The 17,919-nt window shown below is 34.8% G+C and overlaps 1 protein-coding gene across 4 annotated transcripts in view; it reads left to right on the top strand.

Moving 5' to 3' along the window:
- LOC148941991 (uncharacterized) overlaps positions 1–17,919 on the top strand; it is a 137,343-nt gene that overhangs the window by 89,268 nt on the left and 30,156 nt on the right. For all 4 annotated transcript variants that reach the window (XM_089103425.1, XM_089103427.1, XM_089103426.1 and 1 more), the window contains 3 exons: positions 9,732–9,963; positions 12,649–12,857; positions 15,205–15,352. In XM_089103425.1, the coding sequence (XP_088959551.1) occupies positions 9,732–9,963; positions 12,649–12,857; positions 15,205–15,352 (589 nt within the window). The remainder of the gene's footprint in view (positions 1–9,731; positions 9,964–12,648; positions 12,858–15,204; positions 15,353–17,919) is intronic.

Raw genomic sequence — 17,919 nt, forward strand, 5'->3', positions numbered from 1 at the left:
TCGAGGATTCTGTTATTATATCCCCTGAAACTAGAGAGTTGAATGGGTTACCGAATTTGGCGCTCTTAACCAACTTTTGATGTAAGGCAGAGTTGGACAGAAAAAAATCCAGAAGAGGGGATTCTGTTGTTGTTGTTGTATTAATACTACTAGATATATCACCAAGCGGAATGGTGGAATGCGACAGGGAACTGCCAATTACATCACCAATTCCAGTCTGCTCAATCACATTGGATGGATATGGCCTGAGGCAGTCCCCAAGTATATATTCCAATGTGTTTGGGGACCATTGGTCGAGCCAGCCTGCATTTTACTTTGCTGGAATTTCATTATGAGGACCCTGTTCAGATGCACTTGTAACATCACCTAAATTTTCATGCATAGAAATACCTTCCCACCCCGATTACTCAGGCATGTCAATATCACAGGTTAAGTCGTCTAGGCTAGCCACTTCCCCAAAAACATCATTGAGGAAACCCTCATGCCACTCTATACTCTATAGATCTAGAGTAGGCTCATCACTGAACTCCGTTGGTGGTGAAAGAATTGGTCCTGTGAATTCACGTGTTTCATCACTCAATGGTGGCGGTGGTGCTATATCACTAATCTGTAGAAAAAAGTTTTATTTTTTATGTAAAATAACCATTATTTTTATAAAGTTAATAAACTATGTCAATTTTTCATAGTCATTGTCCCACCACCACCACCTGAACAATTAAAAGAAGAAGAAAAAAAAAGTTGCATTACCATATGTCTTTCATAATGACACGTGAACATTTTAAAAAAATATATATTGTTTTAGTCAGGAAAATGAAGTCTTATTCCTAGGGGATAAGTTAGAACAAAAGAATGATATATAAAAGTAATAGTTTTATTCCGAAAATTTTTAGAATAAAAACGCAAAATAGGGGTACGATTCTATTGCTTGTCCTACCTCAATATAACTCAATAAAATTTAAGAATCGTTCAACTGATGCAGTATATTGTATCCACAATTGCTCTTCAGCTTTGGTTAATGGACACGAACCCAAACATCAATGGGGGGTGTTGGAATAACTTTCTCGATAATCTGGACTTTCGTATGTGAGTTTGCAGCAAATTTGTTTGAAGTCGTGGACGTTGTGGACCTGGAAGAAATAAATCATCGTAAGATAGAAAAACTTTTTTTTTTCTCCATCCATAACAACAATTAAATTGTAATTAAAATGGCGTTAGGTCCTGTTAGGAGCCCCCCTGGGGTGACCATTAGGAATCAAGAGCCCTCATCGGGGTCGGAGAATTATTGTCCTTTCAAGTTGAGATATTGGACTTCAAAAACCTGTCCAAAAAGAACAGCCTCCAATTCTGTCTCAAAAAGACCTTTGAAAATGCAACACACTGTTTTTTCGTAATAACTGCTAGAAATGGGTTTTCCCAAATAATATTTCTTGACATCAATTTGATGCCTTATTTAGAAATTATTAAAAAACCATTTTCCTGTATTAACATATCTTATCAGAGAAATACATCTTGTTACAAGAAACCCCACTTAAAATTCAAATTATACCTGTCGAGCGGATTAAAATTCAAGTATATTGATGGGAGATTTTGATTAGCGGATATGGGCAAATGCTTAGTGCAGATTTAAAACATAGCAGTTTAAGACTGATTCTCAACTGTGAAATAGTGAATTGTTTGTTTTTATATAGTTAGATTGTTTAAAGGACTATTAGATTACTGCATTAGAAAACGTTTTGGTTAAAAGAGAAGTTACAGGTAAGGTCTTTTGGGAATGTATGATAAGCTATTTCATTATTATAACCTGTTCTTTATATACTGCTAATTTGACTAACGAAATGAAATGAAATATGATTATTATAGAATAATCTAGTAACAGATTTAAGTTTTACTAGTCAAAAGTTCAGCGCATAAGAAAATTTACATTATTTTTGAAAATAGGATAAGAAAAAACTATATATATATACTGAAAACGTCTGACTGGGTTTCTACATCAGAAGCCCTTGATAAAAAATGAAGGGGGTAAACCGCACGACCTTGAATGTACTGGGTTGAGTCTTTATGAGAAGCAGCCCATTCTCTTTTCAATTTCCTTTCACTTTGCATAGAGCTAACCCTGTTTTGAGAGTGCCCTGACACTAAAAGTTGTTTGGTTGTTGGCATGTCCAGATCATGTGTAATTCTACCGGCATATTTGATAATAGATGGTCCTGCGGCTTGCAATAACATAGCGTCACTCCGTCTCTGTTTCATTTCCGAAGGGGGGTGATTGCACGTATCCTTTTCCTTAAAAAGAAGGCAAAATTTAGCATGAAAAAAAATCCCTTTTTTCGATTTTGTTGGATAAATGCTTAAGAAGTCAAATTTTGCCCTCCTCCTCCTCTTGTTTAAAGGCAAAAAGTTTATTGCTCATTAAGGCGTGATGTATATGATGGCTTAAAGGTGTTCCCTATATAATATATCGCGTGGGTTCCAGCTAATACAACAGTACCGTAATATTTTACTACAGGCCAAAAAAAGTAGTTATTTTTCGGCCGTTTACGATCGTTTATAGCACCAGGCTGAAATTGGTTCTAGATGAAGATGTTAATACTAATCAGGGCCTAATTTAACATTGTATTATTACAGAATATGGCCCAAAACCAGTTGTTGTGACATGTTTTTACATTTAATACTCCTTGTCGCTTTGATGAAGATCCCGATAGAAGAGGGGATTGCTCATGTAGCCCTCTCCTAATGTACGCTACCGCCTACAGACAATACAGGAAAAAAAAAGTTTTTAAATTACGACTGGTTACAGAAGTGACTTTGGGGGTTATGATCTGGTCTAACATGTATTGGAGATTTTATTGTTGGAACAATATTTTTCTCCAAATGCCATTAAAAGATCCTTCACTCATCTTATAAGCTCGAGTTGGTTATACCCCCACAAATTGTACAATAAAGACTATATCTTTTACTATTTCTTAAATTACCTTAAATATATAGGCTAGATAACGGCATCTTTTATTTTTAAAACTGGAACTGGGTTTATAAGCTTTGAGTTATCCGAGGTTCCAACTACTCTGTAATGCATAAACTATGCACCAAAAGTGACCAAAAATATGACATTAAACATCACTCAGAAGCAATCTGAATCAGAAGCCATGCTTGCACTCGTAGTTGCAGATTTTTTGTACCCTTTTCCAGTATTTTGCCAGTTGGCGTATGTCACCATGCTTATGGGGGGATTCCAGTCCTTGGTAATGACTCGTTTAGCACCCAGAACAGCATTAAGAGCTGTAAAGTCGAGTTTTTATAGCAAGAGCCTGTGAAATTTGACTCCCAAAACTATCACTCTCTTTGTAACACGCAAGCTTTTCATTCAAACCAGAAAAATACAGCATGTTTGGAAAAAGGTTGTTTCTGAATGATACAGAACTGTTTTTCAAAACAATTAAAACTTGTAAACATAGCTTTGTAGGAGATATTTTATTTAAATAATAGAAAAAAGCGTGCTTTGTCGTCTCTTTCGAATGTCCTCATAATATTCTTAAGATTTTGTATTGTTGGAGGGGAGGGGGCTAAGTGCTCCTGAAATTTGAATTTACTAGTAAAATGTTTTTTTTTATTTTATTTTTTTTGGGGGGGAATAAAAGAATGAAAAGTGTACTCACATTGAATATTGACGAATCCATTGTTTTCAAAGTTAATAATATATAGTGTACTATAATCAATGTGTTAAAACATAATGAAAATCGGAATGCAGTGTATGGACATTATATAGGGTTTTTGCTTGAGTACATTATAGCTTGCCAAGTTTTTTAAAAAACCGACTAATCAAGTCATCATATAGACTAACCGCCAGCTTTCTCTAACTAATTGACACACAAAAAAATGAGTGTCACATTAGAAAACCTGTCTGCTAAGGCATCTACCGTTCATTGTAATAGGTGACTGACCCGTGGTAAGCCAATGTACCGGTTAAACTGCACACATATCCATGCCTCAGGCTTGTGAAAGTCAAATTACGCAATCACTACTCGGATTCCCTATTGCCTTACTACTGGTACAATGTATTGTTATTTTTTTCTTTTTTTGTTTAGACCAGGGCACTTCGTATCGAAGGAGTTATCTTGGGAACTTCGAAAAGGGCTCATTCGATTGAAAATAGAAAGAGCTAATGCCCTTTTCATTATTCGAAAGTGATTAGAGGGCAACTAGTCCCCCTCCCACGCCCCCCTCCCATTTGCCCATTATGTTTAAAAACTAAATGTTGCCTTAAGATTAAATCAAAATGCACTGTGTTAATACTAATTCCCAATAAGGCATCTCAGTAGTATCCCAAGAATGACTGAGGGTATTATGTTCAAACTTTCAGGGTTACTTCTGCTCTTAAAATTCAACGAAATCAAACAAGTATAGATGCAGCAAACTCAAAAAAGAAATTAAATAGATTTTTTTTGCTGATGTCAGCAAGTTTTCCATTTCTGGTCTACAAAAAGATACTTGGAGCGATATTAAACACCAACAAACTAATTAAGGTTTAAAAGGGGTTGTATTCTGTAGAAAATTCAGAAAAAATTTTTTCCATCATACAAATAGCAGGCCAAACTATAAAGTCTTAAAAAAGCAAAAAGATTTAAAGTATTATTTTCTTTTTTCCTGAAAAGACTATGTCAATATAAAAGAACAGAAATTATCTAAAAAAAACTTTTTCCACAAAATGAGTTTTTCAAAGAAAAGTAAAGAACTCCATTTAACCAAAAATTATCAAAAATAAAATCAAATAATCTACCAAGCGTGAAAATACCACAAATCAGCATCGATAAATAAATGAAACGCAAAACGAACAGAACGTACGATAAATAACCGAGTCAAACCCAAAACGAGCAGAAATTAACATGAGTAGGGCTCAAAACCCCTATGCCTTCCCAAGGCCAGAACATAATTTGCACTTTACTGAATGTAAAATACAAATGAATGTGCATTGTCAATTTAATATACATATGCTGATATTTAGTAATCAAAATGTTAATATTATTTGATTTATTAAAGTTATAAAAGTAAAAACATTTATATTTTTGGTGCTCCTCTATTGGGTCTGGAACCCTTTCGGTCCTCTTGAAACCCCTGCGTGCATTCCGAAATTCAGCTATACGTGCTATTTATGGAATTGATAAGCATACTTCAGCGAGTTATCCTTATCCATGAGTCCATATCCTACTATTTTCAGGACTTTGTTTTTATGTATAAGCTTAGGCTATAACGTGATATTATTCATAATATTCCTCCAAGTGTTTTTATAGTATGTTTATGGTAACTTGGGTATGAGACAACATAATGTCATGGGTATCAGATGGGTATAAAGGCCTATTAGTGTAAAACAAGCTCTGCTCTGTCTATTTGACTTATCCTTGCAATATTATGGTATAGAGTGCCGCTATCTGTTAGGGATGAGGTAGAAATATATGCCTTTTGTTAGCCGCTGAGACACTTTTATCTGCAAGTATATGAATTTTAATCAATTTTTTTTCAGTTATTTTTTTTCTTTTTTTTTGTTTCGGTATTAGGTAAAGCTGAATGTCCTGGCGTAAATACATATTTTTGTAGTAATACAAGCCCTGGCTATAATATTGATAGAATTTTCCTTTCATGCTGATTTTAAATGAATAAAATTTAGGATTCGTAAATTTCCCTATTAAGAGTTAAGTTTAATTTATCAAAACACGGGCATTTGATCAAGTGACAGGTGTTTCAATCTTGCCGGGACTTTATACAAATTAAAATATTAATATGTAATTAAACACCCTTTTTAGCGTTTCTGTTTTCCAGCTTGTGTTTAGTTTAGGACCTCCTAATCAAACATTTCGTTGTAACGAACTGTAAGTAAGTAGCGACCCGGCTCAATGGTAGCTGAAACTCTAAAAAACGGAATTTTGATACCAATAGATACATCAAAAGAATTAGATTTTAATTTTGATTTCAAATACATACGTTTTATCAAGTTTAGTTGTACCTATCAAAAGTTACGCGCCTGAGAAAATTTGGCTGATTTTCGAAAAAAGGGGAAAAGACCCCCTAAAAGCTATAGAACCTTAATGAAAATCACACCATCATATTCAGCGTATCAGAGAACCCTACATTAGAGGTTTCAAGCTCCTATCTAAAAAAATGTGGAATTTTCCATTTTTTGCCAGAAGAAAGATCACGGATGCGTGTTTATTTTTTTTTTTTTTTCTTTTTCCCAGGGGTGATCGTATCGAGCCATTGTTCCTAGAATATCGTGGGAGGGCTCATTGGAACGGAAATTAAAAATTCTAGTGTCCTTTTCAAGTGACCAAAAAAATGGAGGGCAACTAGACCCCCTCCCACGCTCATTTTTTTCCCCAAAGTCACCCAATCAAAATTTTGAGATAGCCATTTTGTTCAGCATGGTCGAAAATATTATAACTATGTCTATTAGGATGACTTAATCCCTCAAAGCCCCCAGGGGGAGGGCTGAAAGTTATGAACTTTACCCAATGTTAACATATAGTATTGGTTACTGGGAAGCATACAGACATTTTCAGGGGGAATTTTTTCTGGTAGTTGGGGGTGGGGGGGGGTCGGGGGTTATATGGGAGGATCTTTTGATGAAGGAAGTTTTCATGGGGGAATGGACATTGCTATGAAGAGGGTGCCGGATTTCCCATCATTATTTAAAAAAAAAAAATCCGAAATTAAATATAAAAAAACAAGTTTTTCAACTGAAAGTAAGGAGCAACATCAAAACTTAAAACGAAAAAAAAAATATTAGATATATGATTGGGTTCACCTTCTAGTCAATGCCTCGGTCTTTAGGCCAAAGATTTTTTAGTACTTTTATAAGAGCTATTTATTCTAATTAACGGCCTTTGTGATTAAAGGGTCATTTTTAAAGAATTGGACCAAAATTCGAACTTTAGATTAAAGAGCAAGGTATTGACAAGGGGGCAAACCACTAATGTACGTATTAAAATTTATGAATGTAGAAGTTCGTTACGTAATTTAATTCGTAGGTTAGGTACATTTATTACTAATAAAAAGGTTCATAAATAAAATTCAACAACTTTCGGGAAAGCCATTTAGCCGAAAAAAAGTAAAACTAATAAGTAATTTTTGTTTTAATTATTCATGCACGGTGAGCCAAATTTAAAACCTGTATTAGTTCAAACACGTTCAGAAATTAAATTAAAAAAAAACAAGTTTTTTTTATTGAAAGTAAGGAACGACGTTAAAACTTAAAATGAACAGAAAATATTCCGTTTATGAAAGGGGCTGTCCCCTCCTCAACGCCTCGCTCTTTACGCTAAAGTTTGACTTTCTAACGACTCATTTTTTTTTAACAATAAAAGTGTGTTTTGTTTGTAAATTTTTTTAATTAATTTTAACGAAAATCAAACCATGAGACTGGGCTTATCAAAGAAAATAATTATAGAAGCTTCAAACTCCTATCTGCAAAAATGTGTAATTTTGAATTTTTAATTAACTTTAACGAAAATTACACCGTCACATTCAGTCTATCAGAGAACCCTACTATAGAGGTTTCAAGCTCCTATCTACAAAAATGTGGAATTTTACCTTTTTTGCCAGAAGAAAAATCACGGATGTGTGTTTATTTGTTTTTTTTTCTTTTTCCCAGGGGTAATCGTATTGACCCAGTAGTCCTAGATTATCGTAGGAGGGCTAATTGGAACGGAAATTAAAAGTTCTAGTGCCCTTTTTAAGTGACCAAAAAAATGGAGGGTAACTAGGCCCCCTTCCGCGCTCATTTTTTCCCAAAGGCCCCTGAAAAAAATTTTTATATACCCATTTTGTTTAGTATGGTCAAAAACATGATAACTATACATTTTAGAATAATATAATCCCCCAAAGTCCCTTAGGGAAGAGATGGAATTTATAAACCTAACCCAATGTTAACATATAGCACTGATTATTGGGAAGTACACAGACGTTTTCAGGGGGAATTGTTTCTAGTAGTGGGGGGTGGGGTGGGTTGGGGGTTATGTGGGAGGATCTTTCCATGAAGGAAGTTTTCATGGGGGAAGGGACATTGCTATGAAGGGGGCGCCAGACTCTCCAGCATAATTAAAAAAAAAAAAATCAGAAATTAAATATAAAAAAACAAATTTTTCAACTGAAAGTAAGGAGCAATTGCAAAATTGAAAACAAACAGAAAATATTAGTCATATGATTGGGTTCGCCCCCTAGTCAATACCTCGCTCTTTAAGCCAAACATTTTTTAGTACTTTCATAAGAGCTATTTATTCTAAAGAACGGCCTTTGTGATTAAGGGGTCATTTTTAAAGAATTGGAACAAAATTCGAACTTTAGCTTAAAGAACAAGGTATTGACTAGGGGGCAAACCCCCTAATATACGTATTAAAAATATATGAATATAGAAGTTCGATACGTAAGTTAATTCGTAAGTTACGTATATTTATTACTAATAAAAACGTTCAGAAATAAAATTCAACAAGTTTCGAGAAAGCCATTAAACCAAATAAAATTAAAATTAATATGAAAATTTTGTTTAATTATTCATTTACGGTCAGCCAAAATCAAAGCTCCAATAATTCAAAAAAGTTCAAAAATTAAATTTAAAAAAACAAGTTTTTTTTAACTGAAAGTAAGGAGCAACATTAGAATTTAAAACGAACAGAAATTATTCCGCATATGAAAGGGGCTATCCCCTCCTCAGCGCCTCGCTCTTTACGCTAAAGGTTGACTTTCTCACAACACTATTTTTTTAAAAACAATGAAAAACTTTAGCGTAAAGAGCGAGGCGCGGAGGAGGGGACAGCCCCTTTTATATACGGAATAATTTCTGTTCGTTTTAAGTTTTAATGTCGATCCTTACTTTCAGTTAAAAAAAACTTTTTTTTTTTAAATTTAATATACTTAAAGAAAGAAACATGATAAATGACATTGTTTCCCGTTCAAGGAAAGGAACTCCTCATACACGGGAATGAATTTCTCTCCTTCCGCACTATTTTATGAAAATGGAAACGTTCTCACTAGATAACAATTGTTGTTCATATAGCTTTCCATCGGCCTGTTGCTCATGTATTTGATCAATTTTTACCACTATGATTAAAAGAGCTCATGAGATAATTGCTTAATTTCTGTTGATAGGGTAGCCTCATCTCACCAGAATAAACTCAGAGGAGTCTTTCCTAAGAGAATAATTAAGCCCCTGCCTTTGGATAGAAGAAATTGAGTCTTATTCCCTTTTTTTAGATTGAGTTTCCTTTATTGATCAATTCACAAAACAACAAATCAAATTAAACAAACATAGCCACTACTAGAAGGTCAAATAACCTGTATGTAGTGACTCAGTTAACTAATTAATTCGTATATATACAACCTTTTAGGGCTGGTTGGAGTGGGCATGGGTCCAAGAATTTTACTTAAAGCCCTCTGATTATGCAGATTAGTAACTCATGCATAAATCTGATTTCAACAAGATTTGGTATTTCCAGCCAATAAAAAACGCTTACTTAATGTGCTTTGATTGTTGACGTCGATGGTGCAACAATAGGTAGCATGTATCTCGGATATGCTTATAAAATTATTTTATAGGTGGGGTGAGAGTATTTCATATTTTATAAGGTTTGGAGCGGGCAAAAATTGAGCGGGGAGACTCATTTAAGTTTTTTGCTAAAACTGAACTGATATACCCGAGTCCAGCAAAGAATTCACTTTTATTGCTACTGTGTAATATCTTTTTATAGGTTTACGGTGAAAGTGGGAAGCATTATGTAAGCATACTTGACCCTCAAAGGTCAAACTGGTTTCGATATTTGCGCCCAGCTCCAACTAGAGATGAAAGAAATCTAGCAGCTGTTGTGCGTGGTGATTTGCTGTACCTTCTATCAATTGTGGAACTAAAAGATGGAGATGAACTGTTATACTGGGTTGATGACCCAAGTCCTGTTTGGGCTAAAAAGAAGGTTGATAAGCTGAGTAAGTATTCCAGTTATATTAAATATATTTTGTTAGATATATCCTTTTAGACATATTCTCTTTTTAAATATATTATTTTAATAATTGAAGACAATGCATCAAAATGAGGGCAGATCCAGTTTTTCTGTTACCCTGTTATTTCCTATTTTTCTTCTTTTTTTCACGAAACAAATTTGGGTTCCAGATCCAAAGTTTAATATTTTGCAGTTTCTTGTTGCTGGATCTGCCTCATTTCTACATCAAACGATTGCAATTTTTGGTCTCATTATAGATGAAAAAAGATCATCAAAAAACAATTTGTCTGCCCCCCCCCATTTGACGCAAATTCCCCTATCTTAATAATTTGTATAGTTCAGGGGATAATCTTAAACATTTTAGGTATTTCGTTACTCAATTTATAAGTAATTTTTTTGAAGCTCAATGAATAATATATGTTGGAGAGTTTTAGAGCTCATTAATTTAATCATTTCTCGCTAAAAACGTAAGTTAAGACATCTATAACTATTTTTGCCAGGTGGTAGGTGAATACATTGTTTTTGTAGGTTTCACATTTTATGTCGGTTCCTGGAAGGATTGCCCCATCTCTTGGCTTGAGTACAGTTTAATTTTGTATAGTTTCTACTTCCATATATACGAATCTATTGAACAGAATAAAATTCGATATGTTTTCGAAGAAAACACGTACATCAGTAATCAGTATCAGCAGATAAACTGCTGATACTGATGATGTTTATCTTCTGATGATGATTACTAATGTATATAGTCGAAATATCCAGAACTTTTTGTATCTTTTTACTGTCTAATAAAAGGACTTATGCCTATTTGAAATTTTATTTGTTCAGAATAGAGGTCTTTAAAATTTTAGCCCACAAATCTGACGACCAAAAACGTAAAAGAAAAGGAAAATCTCATCGGAAGCCATTTTTCGCAAAATCTTGGATGCGCCACTGAGATGAACTCAATGACTAGGAAGGTTCAAATCCTTGTTCTTCTTCTTTCAAGTATTTCTGAAATAATTTTTATTTGTTTAAGTTTTAATATTAATTTACCATGCAAAACAAGTTTAATATATAAAGCAAACCACATAACATTTGAGAATAGGTCCCTTCAAATTGAAGAGACCTGAAAAAAGAACTACTTTTTTGGCAAGGCCGGGAATATTAGTAAAACTGTATGTCATTCTGTAAAAACAGATAAATGACTTGTAAAACGTTAATTTTATTATTAGTGGTTTTTTACTTCTTTTATTCCATTGTTAGCTACCTTTACCTATAGTGGTTACTGTAGCGGTTTTAGTTTCTGTTTTTATTCAATTTTTTTAAGTAGGAATTAACTTGGGTCAACACTGCCCATTCCTGTTTTTTATTATTTATCGAAACTCTTTTTTTTCATCAAGAAAAAATAAAAAATGACAAGGAAAAGGAAAAACGGTTTTGCTACAAATTGCAACCATACATTATTTTCCTCAAAAACAATAAAACACCATGGAGGATGTTGTAAACCATCCAAAGATATTGAAACGTCTTTTCTGGAGTATATCCATCATGTTTATAGTGGCAAACCATTTTGGTAAACTGTTGCACCGTTTGGTCTGCTCTTTTTATGTAAATTACAGCAAAATTGATGATAACAGTTTTGCTACAAACAGGGTCAAACGCACATTGTTTTCCTCGTGCCGTTTTTCAGAACGGCAAACTTTCTTCATGAGCTTTTCTTCAGACCTAGTGACTGCTCTTGCAGTGTTTCTGAGGCACCACTAATTAGGGTTTGATTAGCCCCTGATTAGCTCTGATATCACTGATTAGTGATATCCTATTTAAGGCTCATGGGATCAGATTTAGCCCTCAATAAACATGTAAACCGTTCAAAGAAGTTTTGGTTCCTACATAATTCTATATTTTGTTATTTATATATTTGTTTAATTTATATGTATATATATAAAGTTGGACGATTTCAAAAATTGTAGACTTCTCTGTCAAAAATAAAAAACTCTTAGAGTATCAAAGAGAACTTAAATTTACCAAGCTATAATTGACAGGAGGGAGGTATAGCAGACAAGGAAAGGCCTCAAGTTTTTTTTAACTTTTCTTTACTTTAGAGCAGTGGTTCTAAAACTGTGGTACGCGTATCCCTTAGGGGTACGGCAAAATTTTTAAGGGGTATGCAGCCAGCCAACAAAAAATAAAACAACCCTTTAACTCCAGGACTGGAAATTTTATTTATATTTTAGCTATAGTTTGCCTAGTACCGGTAACTGAGAAGGGGTACCTAAAAAGTTTTTTGGGTAAAAAGGGGTACAGTGTCTAAATAAATTTGACAACCACTGCCTTATAATATTATTGTATGCAATTTTTAGGCTAATTTAAATTCTCACTGACTGACAAGTAGGTTGAAGGCAGTAGCTTGTGTTTTATCATTTCTTTTTTCCGGCTTTGAAGTTTCAATCTTTCTTAAGTTTATTTTAGCTATTTTTGAAATCAAAATACTACTCTGAGCTTTAAAAGTTGTGGTCCTTATAAGCCAGCCTTTTTTGGAGTTCCTAGGGATGCATCCGGACGGGAAGGTATTTGGATCGTTAGGTGCTTTAATATTTTATAGGGTAGTTTAAAGACTCTCTAAACTGAATTGATAGCCGTTTATTTTTCCCATTGATGCATAAGAAGTTTAATGCTGCATAATTTGTAGGTTGTGGGGGCTGTAGCTGCTCGTTCGATCATCCGCTGTATTACAGAACCCACGTCAATGTTTTTCACGATCCAAATTTCAGTCTCACAGTAAGAAAATTTTTCTGCAAGGTTTGTTCTTCGCCACTCTTGGGCAAGGAAGCACTAGTAAAACATGCTGCTGAAGAACACGCGGGGAAAGGCGCATACCAGTGTAGCTTCTGTGGAAAGGTAAAGTTTCAGATCTAAAAAATAGCTTTAAGAATGCTTGACGCTTCCCAAATAAAATATTTACCTATCAATTAACAGTACTACTGCTGCTGCTGCTAACAACTTGCATAAAGCTCTCTGAGGGCACAGCTGCGCACGCTCCTCCTCTATCCCAATCTTTTTAAGGCCTCAAACTTTACACTCTCCCAAGAAGTTCCACTATCCATTAAACTCTTCCCTAAGATTTCCTACCACCCAATTCAAGGACCACCTGCTTTTCGTCCTAGATGGTTTGCCGCAAAAGACGATCTTTGGCAATTTATCATCCTTAATGCACAGAACAGTTCTAACCCATCTCACCCTTTCTCTCGTTACAGCCCTAGAAAGTGGGTAGAACCACATTTTTCATGCATCTTACTGTTTGAATTTGGTCAGTTAGATGGGCACCAAGAACAGTTTGTAGATAATTTTGCTAGAAAAAATCTAATAAATCCTCCTCCGTCTTTCAGAGGGCCAATGTTTTAGAATCATACCTAACCATTGTAATCACTGTAACTTCCAGCATTCTAATCTTGGTACCCAGAATTACCTTCCTATGCCTCCAAAATTCAGCTATGAAAAAACACCCAGTGCCTTGGCTACTCTATTTTATCATCTTCACTGCATTCTCTATTTCCTTCTCCTCCCTCCCCTATGTCTCTCTATCATTATGTATCCTTATTTTGTCCCTCAACCTCTATTTTTGCTGACTGTGTCTTCTCTAAATCCAATAAAAAGATAATTGAAGAATCTGTAAAAGGTTAATTGAAAAACACTACAGGGCTTAAGAGGTAAATAACCTGTGCTAAGTGTTCTGTAATATTAGGCTAAATTCGCGTGACCAATAAGACGTTGAATAAAATGGTCACGAAAGGTAGGAAACAAAAGTCATTTATTACTCTTTTTTTACTATTGATCACTGAATAGAAATATATGATCAGGTGTGACAGCAATATGCTGAAAATAGGTTGACACATATGCATCTATTATAATAATATCATGTAACTTTTCAATAACGATTTTATATATACAATATATTGATATATGGTTCTCTTGTAATTTACTTTATTTTATTTCCTGCTTTTTTAGGTTGCTGTTTTTCAGCTCGGTATATATATATATATATATATATATATATATATATATATATATATATATATATATATATATATGGGACTTAATGGATGGGATGGGACTTAAGTATATATATATATATATATATATATATATATATATATATATATATATATATATATATATATATATATATATATATATATATATATATATATATATATATAACTTAACTTAAGTCCCATCCGTCCTTGAAGGTCGTCTTGGGGCCTCTTTCTTCGTATTAATAAGAAAGAAGGTTTCTTGGCTAATTTCAGGACGGCGGTAAGCCACTCCTCTCCATTCCTAGCAGGGGCCGGCTATATCTACTACTGACAATGCGCCCTTCCGGCGTCCTGCATCACCTGCAATTTTCCCATTGCTGGGAGAAGGTTTGTGACTGGCGGGACGCATACATACGCCGATGGGCCCTGCCCAGTGCACATCAGAGGGGCCTTCCACCTCCTCCGCCTGAACTTATGGCCCCCAGGCGTGGGTGCTCCAGCTATATTTCAAGAACCCCAGAGACCGGGTCCTCCCTTGGTCCGCGCCTCCCCATCGGGAGGTGCCCTGCATATCTACAGGACGCTCCCCTATCCGCCACCTGGGGACGCGCTGAGTGGCCTGGGAGAGGCCCCAAAACAGAAATATATATATATATATATATATATATATATATTTTTGCTTGGATTGTTGCCTTCTCTCCCTAGACTTGTTCTGTCCAATGAATGAACATCTAATAAGCCAAACTAATAAAGTCCACTTTTGTCCATTTTTGGTGGTTTAATCTGAGATTATTTGATTGTCTAATAACTTCACACCGTCTCTGGGACAGTCCCTAAAAATAAGGTCCTGAATTCTAAAAGGAAAAACAAACTTATTTTTTAAACCTCATTTTAAAAGGAAACCTTATTTTAAAATGAAAATAAGGTTAAAAGGAAAGATAAATAAAGTCTTTTACCGATCCCACTAACTTTTTTAGAATGCTAATTTAACTAAACCACTAAACAAATTTCTTAATATAAAAGTACATAGACAAAAAGAAAAACTATAGACATGTCGTTCACCTAAGGGATAGTGCAGTAAAATCGAAACCTGTAACATATCTACTTTTGAATTATCTCCACTGTTTGTGGTATGGACTGGCCTCTGACTGGCTCAGATCAATCTAACTATCTATTTGCTTTACATTAAATTTGTTTTCATATTTTTCTAGTTCTTTCTCCGACCTAACTATTTGGAAATGCATCGTAATTATGGCTGTGCAGCCAACCCGAATAGAGAACGACCACAGTGCCATCTATGCGGAAAAAAGTTTTGCCAGCCGCAGAAATTAAAAATTCACATCAAGAAAATTCATGGAGGTAAGGTTTTTGGCTCATATATTTATTAATGAGAAACAATAGTTAACATTGAGCGTTATCTGAGGCAATGTCCCCCATTTTGTTCCATGTTGAGCTTTCTTTTGGGATTGAATCAATTTAAAAAAGAAAGTATGACAGAAAATGCTCATTTTGAAGAAAAAACAACATTTAATCTCATCTGAAAAAATTAAAATTGGCTCTGATACTTTAAAGTTGGCTTCAAGAATGATGTTTAGGCTTCTATGCGGGATACTTGACCATAGTTTATTGTCAGAATATTCGCTTAGGATAATTTTGTAAAATAGCGCCAGATAAATCCGACTTCCCATTTTACAAAGAATTTTCTAAATTTTCATGGCTTTGAAGTTAAAATAACTATTTACAATTATTTCCGGGCTGAATCAATTGGTGAAGTCCACTCGCTGATTTGATGTCCTCTATTTACTTTAACTGAATTTCAAGGACAATCCATACGGGAAATTTTACTTCCAATCTGGTATCCAGGCCAGGATTTACGCATAGACCCACTAGGCCCGGACCTAGGGGCACATAATGCCGAGTGGTGCAAAACAAAACTAAACCCGTACGATTATTTTTCTTAACAAAAGCTGGACTGATGTGATTTGTTGTCAAAGCGTCAGGTCCACTTTGCTGCTGCACTGCCTATTCACAGAAAAGGGATTTTAAAACAGCACAGGAATTCCGTAGCCGCTTATAAACTCTCAGATGTCTCCCAAGAATGGCTGCTGAGAGCTCATTATCACCTATCTTTTGCATTACTTTTGGCTCATTACTCATCAGTTGCCTTCTGTTCAGGGCTTCCACTATCCCCAACAATTCGGGGCTTTCCCCGTAAATCTCTGTGTCTCCCAGAAAAAACTTTTGGTTCATCACTCATCAGTTGCGTTCTGTTCAGGGCTCCCACTATCCCCAACAATTCGGGGCTTTCCCCGTAAATCTCTGTGTCTCCCAGAAAAAACTTTTGGTTCATCACTCATCAGTTGCCTTCTGTTCGGGGCTTTTACTGTACCCGAATTTTTGGTAATTTCCCTGTAAATCTCTGTGTCTCCCCGAAAAAAAATTGATCGGGCCTAGGGGTGCCAAAGATTTAAATCCAGCTCTGCTGGTATCCCTCTAAGAACTGAAAAATTTAACCTGGATTAACCATTTTTATCTATTCGACATTTTTTTCTCCGCATGTAATATAAATTTTATAGCTACGAAGCTCTAAAAGATAAAAAACTAAAACTTTTATTTAAAGAGAATCCCCAAAAAATGAGCATCTTGAATACTACTGATATGTTATCATATTGATTTTTTTGACTTAAATCTCCTGCCGACTTAGCACCAAATTCGAGAGAGCAGACACCATCCTTCTCCAGTAAACCCAGTCTTGAGCTGCCCCGGGTGCATCTTCAGGTCTTATTCTTGCGTTGCTTAGGAAATTATGGAGAATATCGGACCATCTGATATATAAAAAATAATTTTGGAAATCTTGCTAATAAAGAAAAATACTCACTAATTGGTCAGATGAGTAAAAAATTCGTCATAACACTAATTAGTTGAGCCATTAAAAAATATTTTACTGGAGCTTTTTTTGTGGCAAATATTTTCTTCAAGTCTTGTAGTAAAATACCAAAAAAAATTTATTAGGCCTTCCATGCTCCTTTGTTGACAGAATATGTTTAATTAATTAAAGATTTTAAAGTGATGGGTTAGCTTCATCCGCTACGACAGTGTCAGAAAGGGCTTCAAGTCGAGTTTTGTCTTCATGTGCCCTTTACAGGCGATGTTGGCCAAGTGAGTCAAAACCCGTGACCAATTAATGCTCACCTTTAGAAAGCGAGCCAGCATCCTCATATTTGGGTGAGTCTAGATGACTCCCCTATTTCTACAGCACTTGGCCAACTTTGCCTGAAAATGGTAAATGAAGGTATGACTCTATATTGCTTTATAAAGAGGTAACTATAAAATGGAACTCCTGATCAAAATCAGGCAGAGTAGGAATTTCCAAAAACTACCTTTCATCATATGGCAGGCACCAGTTATAAGCTATTACAATTATAACAGCTATTGATGCTGATCCACCCTGGTAATTTTAAATGAAATAAGAGCCAAATCAAATTAAAGTAATAAACAACGTTACGTAAGTAAGTGTATAAACAAGTATATAAGGGTTTCATTCACACACACAAAAACTGAACAAAAAACAAATCAACTGGGTCAAGTGACTTTGTTTAAACTAAACACTTTTAAGAATTTTTTCATAATTACGCTACTATAAACGAACAAAAGAAAGAAGAACAAAAATAAAAAAGTAAATAAAAGGAAAATAGTGCCGCTGAACCTCATTGAGCTTTGTATGTCGCTTCAAAAAACCACAAAAACAAAAAAGTAAATAAAAGGAAAATAGTGCCGCTGAACCTCATTGAGCTTTGTATGTTACAACATGTATGATACTAAAAAAAAAAAGTAAATAAAAGGAAAATGGTGCCGCTGAACCTCATTGAGCTTTGTATGTCGCTTCAAAAAACCACAAAAATTTAATATTACTTGTCCCTCATTAC

This window comes from Artemia sp. Qi Xiang Cuo, chromosome 17 (assembly GCF_049724085.1).
Source record: "Artemia sp. Qi Xiang Cuo chromosome 17, ASM4972408v1, whole genome shotgun sequence".
Taxonomy (NCBI): domain Eukaryota; kingdom Metazoa; phylum Arthropoda; class Branchiopoda; order Anostraca; family Artemiidae; genus Artemia; species Artemia sp. Qi Xiang Cuo.